The 12,799-nt window shown below is 39.2% G+C and overlaps 1 protein-coding gene across 3 annotated transcripts in view; it reads right to left on the reverse strand.

The window, feature by feature from the left end:
* The window catches only part of lrrcc1 (leucine rich repeat and coiled-coil centrosomal protein 1), a 49,608-nt gene that overhangs the window by 20,982 nt on the left and 15,827 nt on the right, over positions 1 to 12,799 (reverse strand). For all 3 annotated transcript variants that reach the window (XM_062023799.1, XM_062023798.1, XM_062023797.1), the window contains exons 9-12: positions 8,610 to 8,775; positions 8,382 to 8,530; positions 3,716 to 3,920; positions 162 to 301 (exon numbers count right to left, since the gene is read on the reverse strand). In XM_062023799.1, coding sequence (XP_061879783.1) covers positions 162 to 301; positions 3,716 to 3,920; positions 8,382 to 8,530; positions 8,610 to 8,775 — 660 coding nt within the window. The remainder of the gene's footprint in view (positions 1 to 161; positions 302 to 3,715; positions 3,921 to 8,381; positions 8,531 to 8,609; positions 8,776 to 12,799) is intronic.

A 12,799-nucleotide genomic window follows, 5' to 3' on the forward strand; every position in this document is an offset into this window, starting at 1 on the left:
ATGAATGTTAAAAAGACTAAAATCTATAGAAAGTACATTGCACACAATACATAACGGAACAAAGACGTTGACCCGTGCTGATGAAAACAAACTTTTAACAACAGTAAAACATTCATTCAAATAGGCCAAAATCATAATTTTGAATGGTCCCAGAGGAGTACCTGTGCTCTTGTTCTCGGTTTGCCAGCAGTTCCTGCAGCTGCTGTACTTTGTCAGTGTGCTGGCACACGCTGGCCCTCTGAATGTGTAACTCCCGCTTCAGGGCCGATACCTTGTTCTCCAGCTCCTGGTGCCGCTTCATCTGAAAGAAGAGGGAGGGGCCACAGCCAATCATTCATGGGAGCCTGCCGCATTCACCCCCTCTCTGCTGGAGACCCTTTTGGAGGATTAGAGGATTTCCACAGGCGTTCAGTCTTTCGACAATCTCTTAAGTCTAAGGATATCTTCATTAGTCCAAGGCAGGGAATTCCTGCAGTGCCTAAACTAAAGTCTTAACAAGCTGCTCCGCTTAGTTTTGCCTCTGTCAGTACGTCACTGCAGCACCCAGCATTGTCCCACCCACGCATTATTGACCTACAGTTAACAACTAAGTTATTTCACTTTACCCTTTTCTGTGTTGATTGAGCTGTGTTGAAGCAGCAAAAAACAACATTATGTTAAATGAAGAGTTTCCTGAAGCTGTCTCTGATAGTTGATATAATAATGTAAGTGCATCATTAAGCCTACATGAACTCCATGGTGTTCAGGAATGAATAGTCTCTCCTATTGCTATTGTACTATTTTTTCAGCTATAGTTACATTAATCATTAGTAATGTTGCAGCCTAGTTTTGAATGGCAGGGTCCCTGCTATCACATGTTGATAAAAATATAACATTTACATACTAAAAATCAACTACAGGCTTCCCAAATGCTGTAATAAATTAAGTATGATGAGTTGAATAGCTGAGATAGGCTCCAGCACCCCACGCGACCTTGAACGGGACAAGCGGTAGTAAATGGATGGATGGATGGAGTTGAACATATTTCAGCATGTGGCTCCACTTTTAACTCTTTTTTTCAAACGCTTACTTACAGTAAGTCATTATTTTGACTTACTAAATTACTAAGTCAAAATATTGACTTACTAAGTCATAATAATGACATACTTAGTATCTCAGGTAGCTAGGACTGTTTTGTTTTTACTTTACGGGAAAAATATCGAGATATATATTAGGGCTGTGAATCTTTGGGTGTCCCACGATTTGATTCAATATCGATTCTTGGAATCACGATTCGATTCAAAATCAATTTTTTTTTTTCAATTCAACACGATTCTCGAGTCAAAAACGATTTTTTCCCGATTCAAAAGGATTGTCTATTCATGGAATACATAGATTTCAGCAGGATCTACCCCAGTCTGCTGACATGCAAGCAGAGTAGTAGATTTTTGTAAAAAGCTTTTATAATTGTAAAGGACAATGTTTTATCAACTGATTGCAATAATGTACATTTGTTTGAACTATTAAATGAACCAAAAATATGACTTATTTGATCTTTGTGAAAATATTGGACACAGTGTGTTGTCAAGCTTATGAGATGCGATGCAAGTGTAAGCCACTGTGACACTATTGTTCTTTTTTAATTTTTTTTTATAAATGTCTAATGATAATGTCAATGAGGGATTTTTAATCACTGCTATGTTGAAATTGTAACTAATATTGATACTGTTGTTGATAATATTCATTTTTGTTTCACTACTTTTAGTTTGTTCTGTGTCGTGTTTGTGTCTCCTCTCAATTGCTCTGTTTATTGCAGTTCTGAGTGTTGCTGGGTCGGGTTTGGTTTGGGAATTGGATTGCATTGTTACGGTATTGCTGTGTATTGTTTTGTTGGATTGATTAATTAAAAAAATAAAATAAAAGTATAAATAAAGAAAATAAAATAAAAATCGATTTTTTTAAAATGGGAATTGATTCTGAATCGCACAACGTGAGAATCGCGATTCGAATTCGAATTGATTTTTTCCCACACCCCTAATATATATCGTATATCGCCATTCAGGAAATGGAGCGGAAAACACAACCAAAAATTGTAGGCTTCTTCATGCGACGAAGCCGGCCTACTTCACTGCAGTCTGTAGTCCAGGGGTCACCAACCTTTTTGAAACCAAGAGCTACTTCTTGGGTACTGATTAATGTGAAGGGCTACCATTTTGATACACACTTAAATAAATTGCTCTATGTTATTATTAATAATTAATGATATTTACACTTAATTGAATGGTTTAAAAGAGGAGAAAACACGAAAAAAAAAATTGAAACATAGTTTATCTTCAATTTCGAATCTTTAAAATTCTAAATTCAACCGAAAAAAAGAAGAAAAAAACTTTAAAAAATAATTTATAGAACATCATTAGTAATTTTTTCTGATTAAGATTAATTTTAGAATTTTGATGACATGTTTTAAATAGGTTAAAATCCAATCTACACTTTGTTAGAATATATAACAAATTGGACCAAGCTATATTTCTAACAATGACAAATCATTATTTCTTCTAAATTTTCCAGAACAAAATTTTTTTTAATAAATTCAAAAGACTTTGAAATAAGATTTAAATTTGATTCTACAGATTTTCTAGATTTGCCAGAATAATTTTTTTGAATTTTAATCATAATAAGTTTGAAGAAATATTTCACAAATATTCTTCGTCGAAAAAACAGAAGCTAAAATGAAGAATTAAATTACAATTTATTTATTATTCTTTACAATAAAAAAAATACATTTACTTGAACATTGATTTAAATTGTCAGGAAAGAAGAGGAAGGAATTTAAAAGGTAAAAAGGTATATGTGTTTAAAAATCCTAAAATCATTTTTAAGGTTGTATTTTTTCTCTAAAATTGTCTTTCTGAAAGTTATAAGAAGCAAAGTAAAAAAATTAATGAATTTATTTGAACAAGTGAAGACCAAGTCTTTAAAATATTTTCTTGGATTTTCAAATTCTATTTGAGTTTTGTTTCTCTTAGAATTAAAAATGTCGGGCAAAGCGAGACCAGATTGCTAGTAAATAAATAAAATTTAAAAAATAGAGGCAGCTCACTGGGAAGTGCTGCTATTTGAGCTATTTTTAGAACAGGCCGGCGGGCTACTCATCTGGTCCTTACGGGCTACCTGGTGCCCGCGGGCACCGCGTTGGTGACCCCTGCTGTAGTCTATTGCCAGGCCAGTCTGTAGTCTATACCCAGGCTGTGGTGGCAGCGACGAGGTGGAGACGTGATGGCGACAGGCCGAGTTACACTGATCCTTACACCCACCCACCCCCTTCCCCGGTCTGTCCGCCGGAGAGACACCACCTTAACTAACACATTTTCTGGGGGAAACACTGCAAGGGCACACTTTTTTCTGAGTAGACAAGCTGGATTTAACAAGAGCCACCTGATCCGGAGTTGTTACACAGTGATTGTTAAAACAGTGAATGAGATCATCCACATCGAGACAGTTCATAACTAAAATAGGCTCAAACATATCAGAAAATCTGTCTGCAGTTTTAGCAGTGAGAACACGCCTCTGAGACCTTTTGAAGGCTCGGGCTCAGGACTAAAGTGCCGATCAAACAAAACAAGACTATGATCCTTCATGTGGGCATCATTTACAGACAAGTTTAAAATGTATAAGCCAAGCGTAAAAACTAAGTCTAAAATATGGCCTTTTTGGTGAGTGGTAGTAGTATGTGTACCTCTTCAGCCTGCTGGCGAGCTCGGTGCGCTTCTCCAGCGGAGATGTTCTCCTTCAGTTTGAGTATTGATTGTTTCTGCTGCTCCTCCGCGCCGCGGGCCTGTTGCAGCTTCTGAGTCAAAGATCGACACCTGCCTTGCAGCTCCTCTACACGCATCTGCAGTTCACAGCGTCCCGATTGCTCCTTCAGCAGAACATCTTTCAGCCTGGATGAAGACATCAAACCACCTCATACACTGCAAAAACTGAAATCTAAGTAAGATGAAATATCTCAAATAAGGGTGATATTTGCTTATTTTCTGTCTGATAAGATAATTCTTCTCACTAAGCAGATTTTATGTTTTTGGTGGAATATTTTGCAAATTTGGTAAATAAATAACCCAAAAAAGTATATTTTGTTGTTTTATTACTGTACCAAAAATGAACCGAACCGTGACCTCTAAACCGAGGTACGTACCGAACCGAAATGTTTGTGTACCGTTACACCCCTATGCACTACATGTTATACCTTGCTGTTATTAAAAGATAAACGAAATACCACGTCACTGACTTTACCTCGGGGAAAATAATAAAACAGCTGTTTATTCATTATAGGAGAGAACGGAGTTGTCAGAACGCTGGTTTGTAATCTATTAATAAAGTTTGACTGACCTATCTGACTGTTTTGTTGACATTCCCTTTAGCGCAGCTCCATCTAATGGATGCATAATGTAACCCCAGCCTCTACTGTAGCGTCTAATCCAGGGGTGGGCAATTAATTTTTACCGGGGGCCGCATGAGCAACCCGAGCACTGCCTGAGGGCCACATCAACAATATTTCAATTAAATTTTGCTCAATACTATTTTTGATGTATACCGTAACATTAATAATAATAATAATAATAATAATAATAATAATTAATAATAATAATAATACTTTCATTTAACCTAACTTAACTTTATACCAAAAGCACTGCTTTGGAAATCATTTGTACCCCTTTCAGAGATCACATTTAGTTCCCCTTAAACAATCTCATGTTGCACAATGAATGTAAGCATAGGATGAAGTGTGCATTCCTGTAACTTTCTCTAGTAACAGCATTCCATGATTAATATCAATAAATTAACATTAATAATAAATGACGGTAAAATAAGCACACGTATGACTGAGGAGTCATAGTGTAACTTTGTGTGGTGTTTGAGTTGTCCGACTTTTTGTGTGGCCATAAACGCACCAGTGGTTTAGTGGTATGCGTGTTGGTGACAGATGACAAATTGGTTTTGGCCTGGTTTGTATGGCAGAAAATTACTAGTTTTTCGAGATAGAAGTGTTTTACTCATGTTTTTGATGTGGTTATGGCCCAATATAAACAGTTTTGCTCAATAAAGTGATCGATATAATTCCTGTCCTCGAAGCATCTCGATAGACGTTACAATAATTGAACGGTGTTCAATTGAACGGTGTTGACGAACACCGTTAGGGCCGCTTGTTGTCACTGTCACTCAGAGTTGCATTGCAAAATTACACAGAATAAATGTGTTTATTTTGTTTAGAATTCAGACGGGTTTGATTTGGTGCGCGGCATATATTTGCTGTGCACAGAGGACGCTTGAGCAGTGCGCAATTGCGCAGGCGCGCACCTTAGACGGAACGTTGCTTGGCAGTCCATGTCTTGTTGAAAACACGCCATTCCTCATCAACTTTTCTCTTTTTAGCGTCTCGGGTGTAAACCGAGCATCACTTGTCGCTGTGCACCTTCACTCACAGGTTACACACGGACATACACCCATAAATAACACTTTTCAAAATAAAAGCAGCACAGTTGTATTGCGCACACGACATTTATGTTTTTTCAACTTTATTTTGTAATTTGTGATTGCAGCTGTTCACATTCACACACAATCACGCACGCGCATACGTCCACACGGAAGTAATACAAATAATGCTTTTCAAAACAAAAGCAGCACCGTTGTATTGCACACTCGACATAGATACTTTTTAAAATGTATTTTGTAATTTATGATTGGCCTCACACGGGCCGGACAGGGACGCACAAAGGGGCGGATGTGGCCCGCGGGCCGCAGAATGCCCAGGTCTGGTCTAATCTATGCGCTTTATATATATATATATATAGTGCGGAAAATACGGTAATACACGAGTTAGTTTTAAGTAATACATAACTTATTTTAAAGAAACCTTTTAGTTAGTCTTAAACGGGAGTTAGTTTTAAAGGGGTCCTATTGTGCAAAAACAACTCTTTTTACATGTTGGTACCTTTGTGTATTTGGGACCCTCATAAGTCCTGAAAATGTGAAATCAAACTATAGCGGCATGTAAGAGATATTTATAAAAAAAATATTACCTTCTACCAAACTTGCTCCAAATGAGCCGTTTGAAATTCAAGATTTAAAGGCCTACTGAAACCCACTACTACCGACCACGCAGTCTGATAGTTTATATATCAATGATGAAATCTTAACATTATAACACATGCCAATACGGCCGGGTTAACTTATAAAGTGACATTTTAAATTTGCCGCTAAACTTCCGGTTCGAAACGCCTCTGAGGATGACGTATGCGTGTGACGTAGCCCGGCGAACACGGGTATGCCTTCCACATTGAAGCCGATACGAAAAAGCTCTGTTTTCATTTCATAATTCCACAGTATTCTGGACATCTGTGTTCGTGAATCTGTTTCAATCATGTTCATTGCATTATGGAGAAGGAAGCCAAGCAAGCAAAGAAGAAAGTTGTCGGTGCGAAACGGACGTATTTTTCGAACGTAGTCAGCCACAACAGTACACAGCCGGCGCTTCTTTGTTTACATTCCCGGAAGATGCAGTCAAGATGGAAGAACTCGGATAACAGAGACTCTAACCAGGAGGACTTTTGATTTGGATACACAGACGCCTGTAGAGAACTGGGACAACACAGACTCTTACCAGGATTACTTTGATTTGGATGACAAAGACGCAGACGTGCTACTGTGAGTATGCAGCTTTGGCTTTTTTTTGCGTATGTACGTAACTTTTTTAAAATATATAATCTTTATGAACCTTGGGTTAGGTGAACGGTCTTTTGGGCTGAGTGATTGTGTGTGTTGATCATGTGTTTGAATTGTATTGGCGTGTTCTATGGAGCTAGGAGCTAGCAGAGGAGCTAGGAGCTAGCATAACACGTACCGTACCGTACGTGCGCGTCACGTACGTAACTTTTTAAAAATATATAAGCTTTATGAACCTTGGGTTAGGTGAACGGTCTTTTGGGCTGAGTGATTGTGTGTGTTGATCAGGTGTTTGAATTGTATTGGCGTGTTCTATGGAGCTAGGAGCTAGCAGAGGAGCTAGGAGCTAGCATAACAAACACGCAGGTGTTATTATGCAGGATTAATTTGTGGCATATTAAATATAAGCCTGCTTGTGTTGTGGCTAATAGAGTATATATATGTCTTGTGTTTATTTACTGTTGTAGTCATTCCCAGCTGAATATCAGGTACCGTGAGTATGCAGCCTTGGCTGCTAAACATTCGATAACTTGACCGTATGTGCGCGTCACGTACGTAACTTTTTAAAAATATATAAGGTTTATGAACCTTGGGTTAGGTAAACGGTCTTTTGGGCTGAGTGATTGTGTGTGTTGATCAGGTGTTTGAATTGTATTGGCGTGTTCTATGGAGCTAGGAGCTAGCAGAGGAGCTAGGAGCTAGCATAACAAACACGCAGGTGTTTTTATGCAGGATTAATTTGTGGCATATTAAATATAAGCCTGGTTGTGTTGTGGCTAATAGAGTATATATATGTCTTGTGTTTATTTACTGTTGTAGTCATTCCCAGCTGAATATCAGGTCACCCCCGCCTCTCACAGCATCTTCCCTATCTGAATAGCTTCAACTCCCCACTAGTCCTTCACTTGCACTTTACTCATCCACAAATCTTTCATCCTCGCTCAAATTAATGGGGAAATTGTCGCTTTCTCGGTCCGAATCTCTCTCACTTCATGCGGCCATCATTGTAAACAATAGGGAACTTTGCGTATATGTTCAACTGACTACGTCACGCTACTTCCGGTAGGTGCAAGCCTTTTTTTTATCAGATACCAAAAGTTGCAATCTTTATCGTCGTTGTTCTATACTAAATCCTTTCAGCAAAAATATGGCAATATCGCGAAATGATCAAGTATGACACATAGAATAGATCTGCTATCCCCGTTTAAATAAAAAAAATTCATTTCAGTAGGCCTTTAAGGGACGTTATTTTCCCTTTGTTATGTCAGCGGATGCTTCCATTTATGTTTGAGATTTAACGTAAGAGCTTTGCCATGAATTGATTAACGTAGACCCCGACTTCAACAAGTTGAAAAACTTATTGTGGTGTCACCATTTAGTGGTCAATTGTACGGAATATGTACTGTACTGTGCAATCTACTAATAAAAGTTTCAATCAATCAATTAATCAAGAGCTTGGCGCAAGTCGGCCATTTTTAGGGGGCTTGGCCTGGAGGAGGGCTTTGACATGTAAATGAGACAGCCCACAAAACAAACCATTACATGTTATGTAGATCACAAGGTGTTTGTTTTAAATGTAGAAAACAAAGTATGAAGTGTATGAGTCTGTTTAAAGTAAAACACAAGTTAGTTTAACGTAATACACTAGTTTGTTTGAAGTTTGAATAGATGAGTCTTTGTACCTGTCTGTGGTGTGCATGGCCATGCTCTGCAGGTCTTTCTCCTCACTGACTTTGGTCTTAAGGCACTTTAGATCCTCTGTGAGTTTAGTGACGGCCTGCTCGGCCTTCCATCGCCTCTCTCTTTCCTGGTCCCGCTCCTCCACAATAGCCTGAGTACGTAACACATGGAATGGGGTCAAAAATAAGGCCTCCTTGCCACCATTGATTTTTTTTCCTGCCATTGTGCACCCTGTAAGTTTCCTCCTCGTTGAACTTGGATTTCTCATTGCTTGGTGCACTCAGTGAGACGCTTCCTGCTGGCCTTGATGCATCTGTGCCTCCTTTGGTTGTGGAAGAACACCTCCTGGGTCTAACAGCAGACTTGGAAATCTTCTGTTTGGGATTTTCCTGATCGCTGCAGACAGAACCAGAATGGTTTTGCTGCCCAACAGTCCATAAAACAGGTGTTTTATCAGCTCGATGGCCAATCCAAATTTGAATTATTTGCTTTTTGATGGGGACAGAAACGCTCTGGCTTAAATTAAATTACCAACGCTGGCATCTTCAAGGGGAAGTCCACTTTTCTTTTAATTTAGGCTATCATTTACAATCCCTATGTGAGACAAACACATAGATGTCTTTCTTTTTTTAATTCAATCTAAATCGTAAATATACACTATCAACTACTACTAATACTACTAATTTGTGAGGGCCAACAATGACTAATTAGCGCACCCTTGGCTTCGCACCACGCCTAACTAATTGAGAAGAACTGTTTTATGGACACAACCTTCTACTATACAAGTTATTTGGCATGATTTATAATCCAACACAAACTTTTACCAACTCAGAGGCGAGCGATCCAGCAGCAGCTCAGTATATCAATAGCCGCATAAGCTAGTTACCTCTCGGTGATCAATACGCTATGTTACTAAAAAATAGTTCCTCGGCGTTTACTCTAATAATAACATTGCCAATACTAGGTTAATATGCAGGCCACGGCTTGTAAATGGAGTTTTGTTGGCAGTTTTTGAATATTTTTTATAGGACTTCACAGGTGCCTTCATAGATGACTCCCATTAGCTACAGTCAGTAAGTGTCTCAAATAGTTCGGCTCTAAAGAAGCATCCTACAATCCATTGAAACACCCTAGTCCTATCGTGTTCGGTTTTTGAAAAGTCGGACTAACACACCTAGATTATGCGATTGAAAACCAGGGGCCGTATTTATCAAGCGTCTTAGAGTGCCATTTTACACTTAAGTCCTGAGAATTTGCGAAATTTAGTCCTACTCTCAAACTTAAGAATAAAAGCTATTTATCAACTTTCTTAAGTCTAAGAATCACTCCTACTCTCCACGATATTTAAGAGACCTTCAGAGGTGTCTTAAAGGCCTACTGAAATGAATTTTTTTTATTTAAACGGGGATAGCAGATCTATTCTATGTGTCATACTTGATCATTTCGCGATATTGCCATATTTTTGCTGAAAGGATTTAGTATAGAACAACGACGATAAAGATTGCAACTTTTGGTATCTGATAAAAAAAAGGCTTGCACCTACCGGAAGTAGCGTGACGTAGTCAGTTGAACATATACGCAAAGTTCCCTATTGTTTACAATGATGGCAGCATGAAGTGAGAGAGATTCGGACCGAGAAAGCGACAATTTCCCCATTAATTTGAGCGAGGATGAAAGATTTGTGGATGAGTAAAGTGCAAGTGAAGGACTAGTGGGGAGTTGAAGCTATTCAGATAGGGAAGATGCTGTGAGAGCCGGGGGTGACCTGATATTCAGCTGGGAATGACTACAACAGTAAATAAACACAAGACATATATATACTCTATTAGCCACAACACAACCAGGCTTATATTTAATATGCCACAAATTAATCCTGCATAAAAACACCTGCGTGTTTGTTATGCTAGCTCCTAGCTCCTCTGCTAGCTCCTAGCTCCATAGAACACGCCAATACAATTCAAACACCTGATCAACACACACAATCACTCAGCCCAAAAGACCGTTTACCTAACCCAAGGTTCATAAAGCTTATATATTTTTAAAAAGTTACGTACGTGACGCGCACATACGGTCAAGTTATCGAATGTTTAGCAGCCAAGGCTGCATACTCACGGTACCTGATATTCAGCTGGGAATGACTACAACAGTAAATAAACACAAGACATATATATACTCTATTAGCCACAACACAACCAGGCTTATATTTAATATGCCACAAATTAATCCTGCATAATAACACCTGCGTGTTTGTTATGCTAGCTCCTAGCTCCTCTGCTAGCTCCTAGCTCCATAGAACACGCCAATACAATTCAAACACCTGATCAACACACACAATCACTCAGCCCAAAAGACCGTTCACCTAACCCAAGGTTCATAAAGCTTATATATTTTAAAAAAGTTACGTACGTGACGCGCACGTACGGTACGGTACGTGTTATGCTAGCTCCTAGCTCCTCTGCTAGCTCCTAGCTCCATAGAACACGCCAATACAATTCAAACACATGATCAACACACACAATCACTCAGCCCAAAAGACCGTTCACCTAACCCAAGGTTCATAAAGCTTATATATTTTAAAAAAGTTACGTACATACGCAAAAAAAAGCCAAAGCTGCATACTCACAGTAGCACGTCTGCGTCTTTGTCATCCAAATCAAAGTAATCCTGGTAAGAGTCTGTGTTGTCCCAGTTCCCTACAGGCGTCTGTGTATCCAAATCAAAAGTCCTCCTGGTTAGAGTCTCTGTTATCCGAGTTCTTCCATCTTGACTGCATCTTTCGGGAATGTAAACAAAGAAGCGCCGGCTGTGTACTGTTGTGGCTGACTACGTTCGAAAAATACGTCCATTTCGCACCGACAACTTTCTTCTTTGCTTGCTTGGCTTCCTTCTCCATAATGCAATGAACATGATTGAAACAGATTCACGAACACAGATGTCCAGAATACTGTGGAATTATGAAATGAAAACAGAGCTTTTTCGTATCGGCTTCAATGTGGAAGGCATACCCGTGTTCGCCGGGCTACGTCACACGCATACGTCATCCTCAGAGGCGTTTCGAACCGGAAGTTTAGCGGCAAATTTAAAATGTCACTTTATAAGTTAACCCGGCCGTATTGGCATGTGTTATAATGTTAAGATTTCATCATTGATATATAAACTATCAGACTGCGTGGTCGGTAGTAGTGGGTTTCAGTAGGCCTTTAAGTGGTTAGGAGTTGCCAGCGGGGGATGGCACTGAGGCGAGAGAGACGTGCGCGAACGTTCATGGAGCGGAAGGATGTCCTGGCTTTGTTTGATGACAGGCAGCTGATCAAACGGTATCGTTTAGACAGAGCGGGTATTATTTTTGTCACAGATTTAATAATTTTCGATTCCTTGTTGATTTCTGCATGTGGCTGCAGTGGGCTAGTATATATAGAGCCACCCACACCAGTTTCAAATTAGTTGCCTAATTAATGAATTGAAAAGAAAATGTTATGAGAGTAGCGTATGTGTGTGTGTGGCCCTTTAATAGGTGACAGCATGTGAGGTGAGTGACGTCAGTGAGTGTGTGGGCGAGAGAAGAGAGGGAGCGGTAGCGTGAATGCGGGTGGGGACTAGTTTGTTTTGTATTGGATTGGCTGTGTGCAAGCAATCAATAAAGCAAGATTTGCAACTAATCGCCGGACTCATCATTCACTCTAAAGTCGTCCGCTGTGGAGATCCACTGCCGGGTAAAGTGAAGGGTGTTGCCCCGAGCATACATCGGCCCTGGAGAAGTGTCTCCCCTGCGCTCTTCGACTACGGTCTGGGAGCAGGAAGCAGGAAAGGTGCAACAAAAAGGAAACATTTATTTTTGATTCATTGCCAATATTGTTTGTTTGTTTTGTATTATTTTGTAGTTTATTGTCAAAATATACACTCCCATTGTCCACTTAAATATTTCTAAGATATTTCTTTATTCTTAGACAAGGGATTCCCCTTCCGTGATTGGTCATTTCTATGGACACAGAAATGACGTCACCTAAAATTCCGTTTACGGCACGTAGTAATGTCGTAATTCAGCTCTGAGTCTGACACTTAAGATTCAGTCCTACACTTCGCTGAAAGTGTGAGTAAGACGCTTGATAACTAACTTTTAAGTGCAGCTTTCAGCGAGGAATTTATTTACTCTTACGTCAACTCTTAGCAGACTTCTTAGGAGTAATTCTAAGAAGCTTGATAAATACGGCTCCACATCTCTCGAGTGGGTGTGTGCGGTCGGAGAGGACTCTGTATCGCTCAGGATATAACCCAGAAGCAGATACCATTCAATAAAAACATAGCAACAATTGGAATGAAGAGGAGACTGTCTATTTGCTTCACAAATTAAAATTAGAACATTTTGAAGTGTATCAATGGGAGAAAGAGAACAGAGATTTATTTAAAAAGGTAGCAAAGG

This window comes from Entelurus aequoreus, linkage group LG16, assembly GCF_033978785.1.
Source record: "Entelurus aequoreus isolate RoL-2023_Sb linkage group LG16, RoL_Eaeq_v1.1, whole genome shotgun sequence".
In the NCBI taxonomy this organism is placed as follows: domain Eukaryota; kingdom Metazoa; phylum Chordata; class Actinopteri; order Syngnathiformes; family Syngnathidae; genus Entelurus; species Entelurus aequoreus.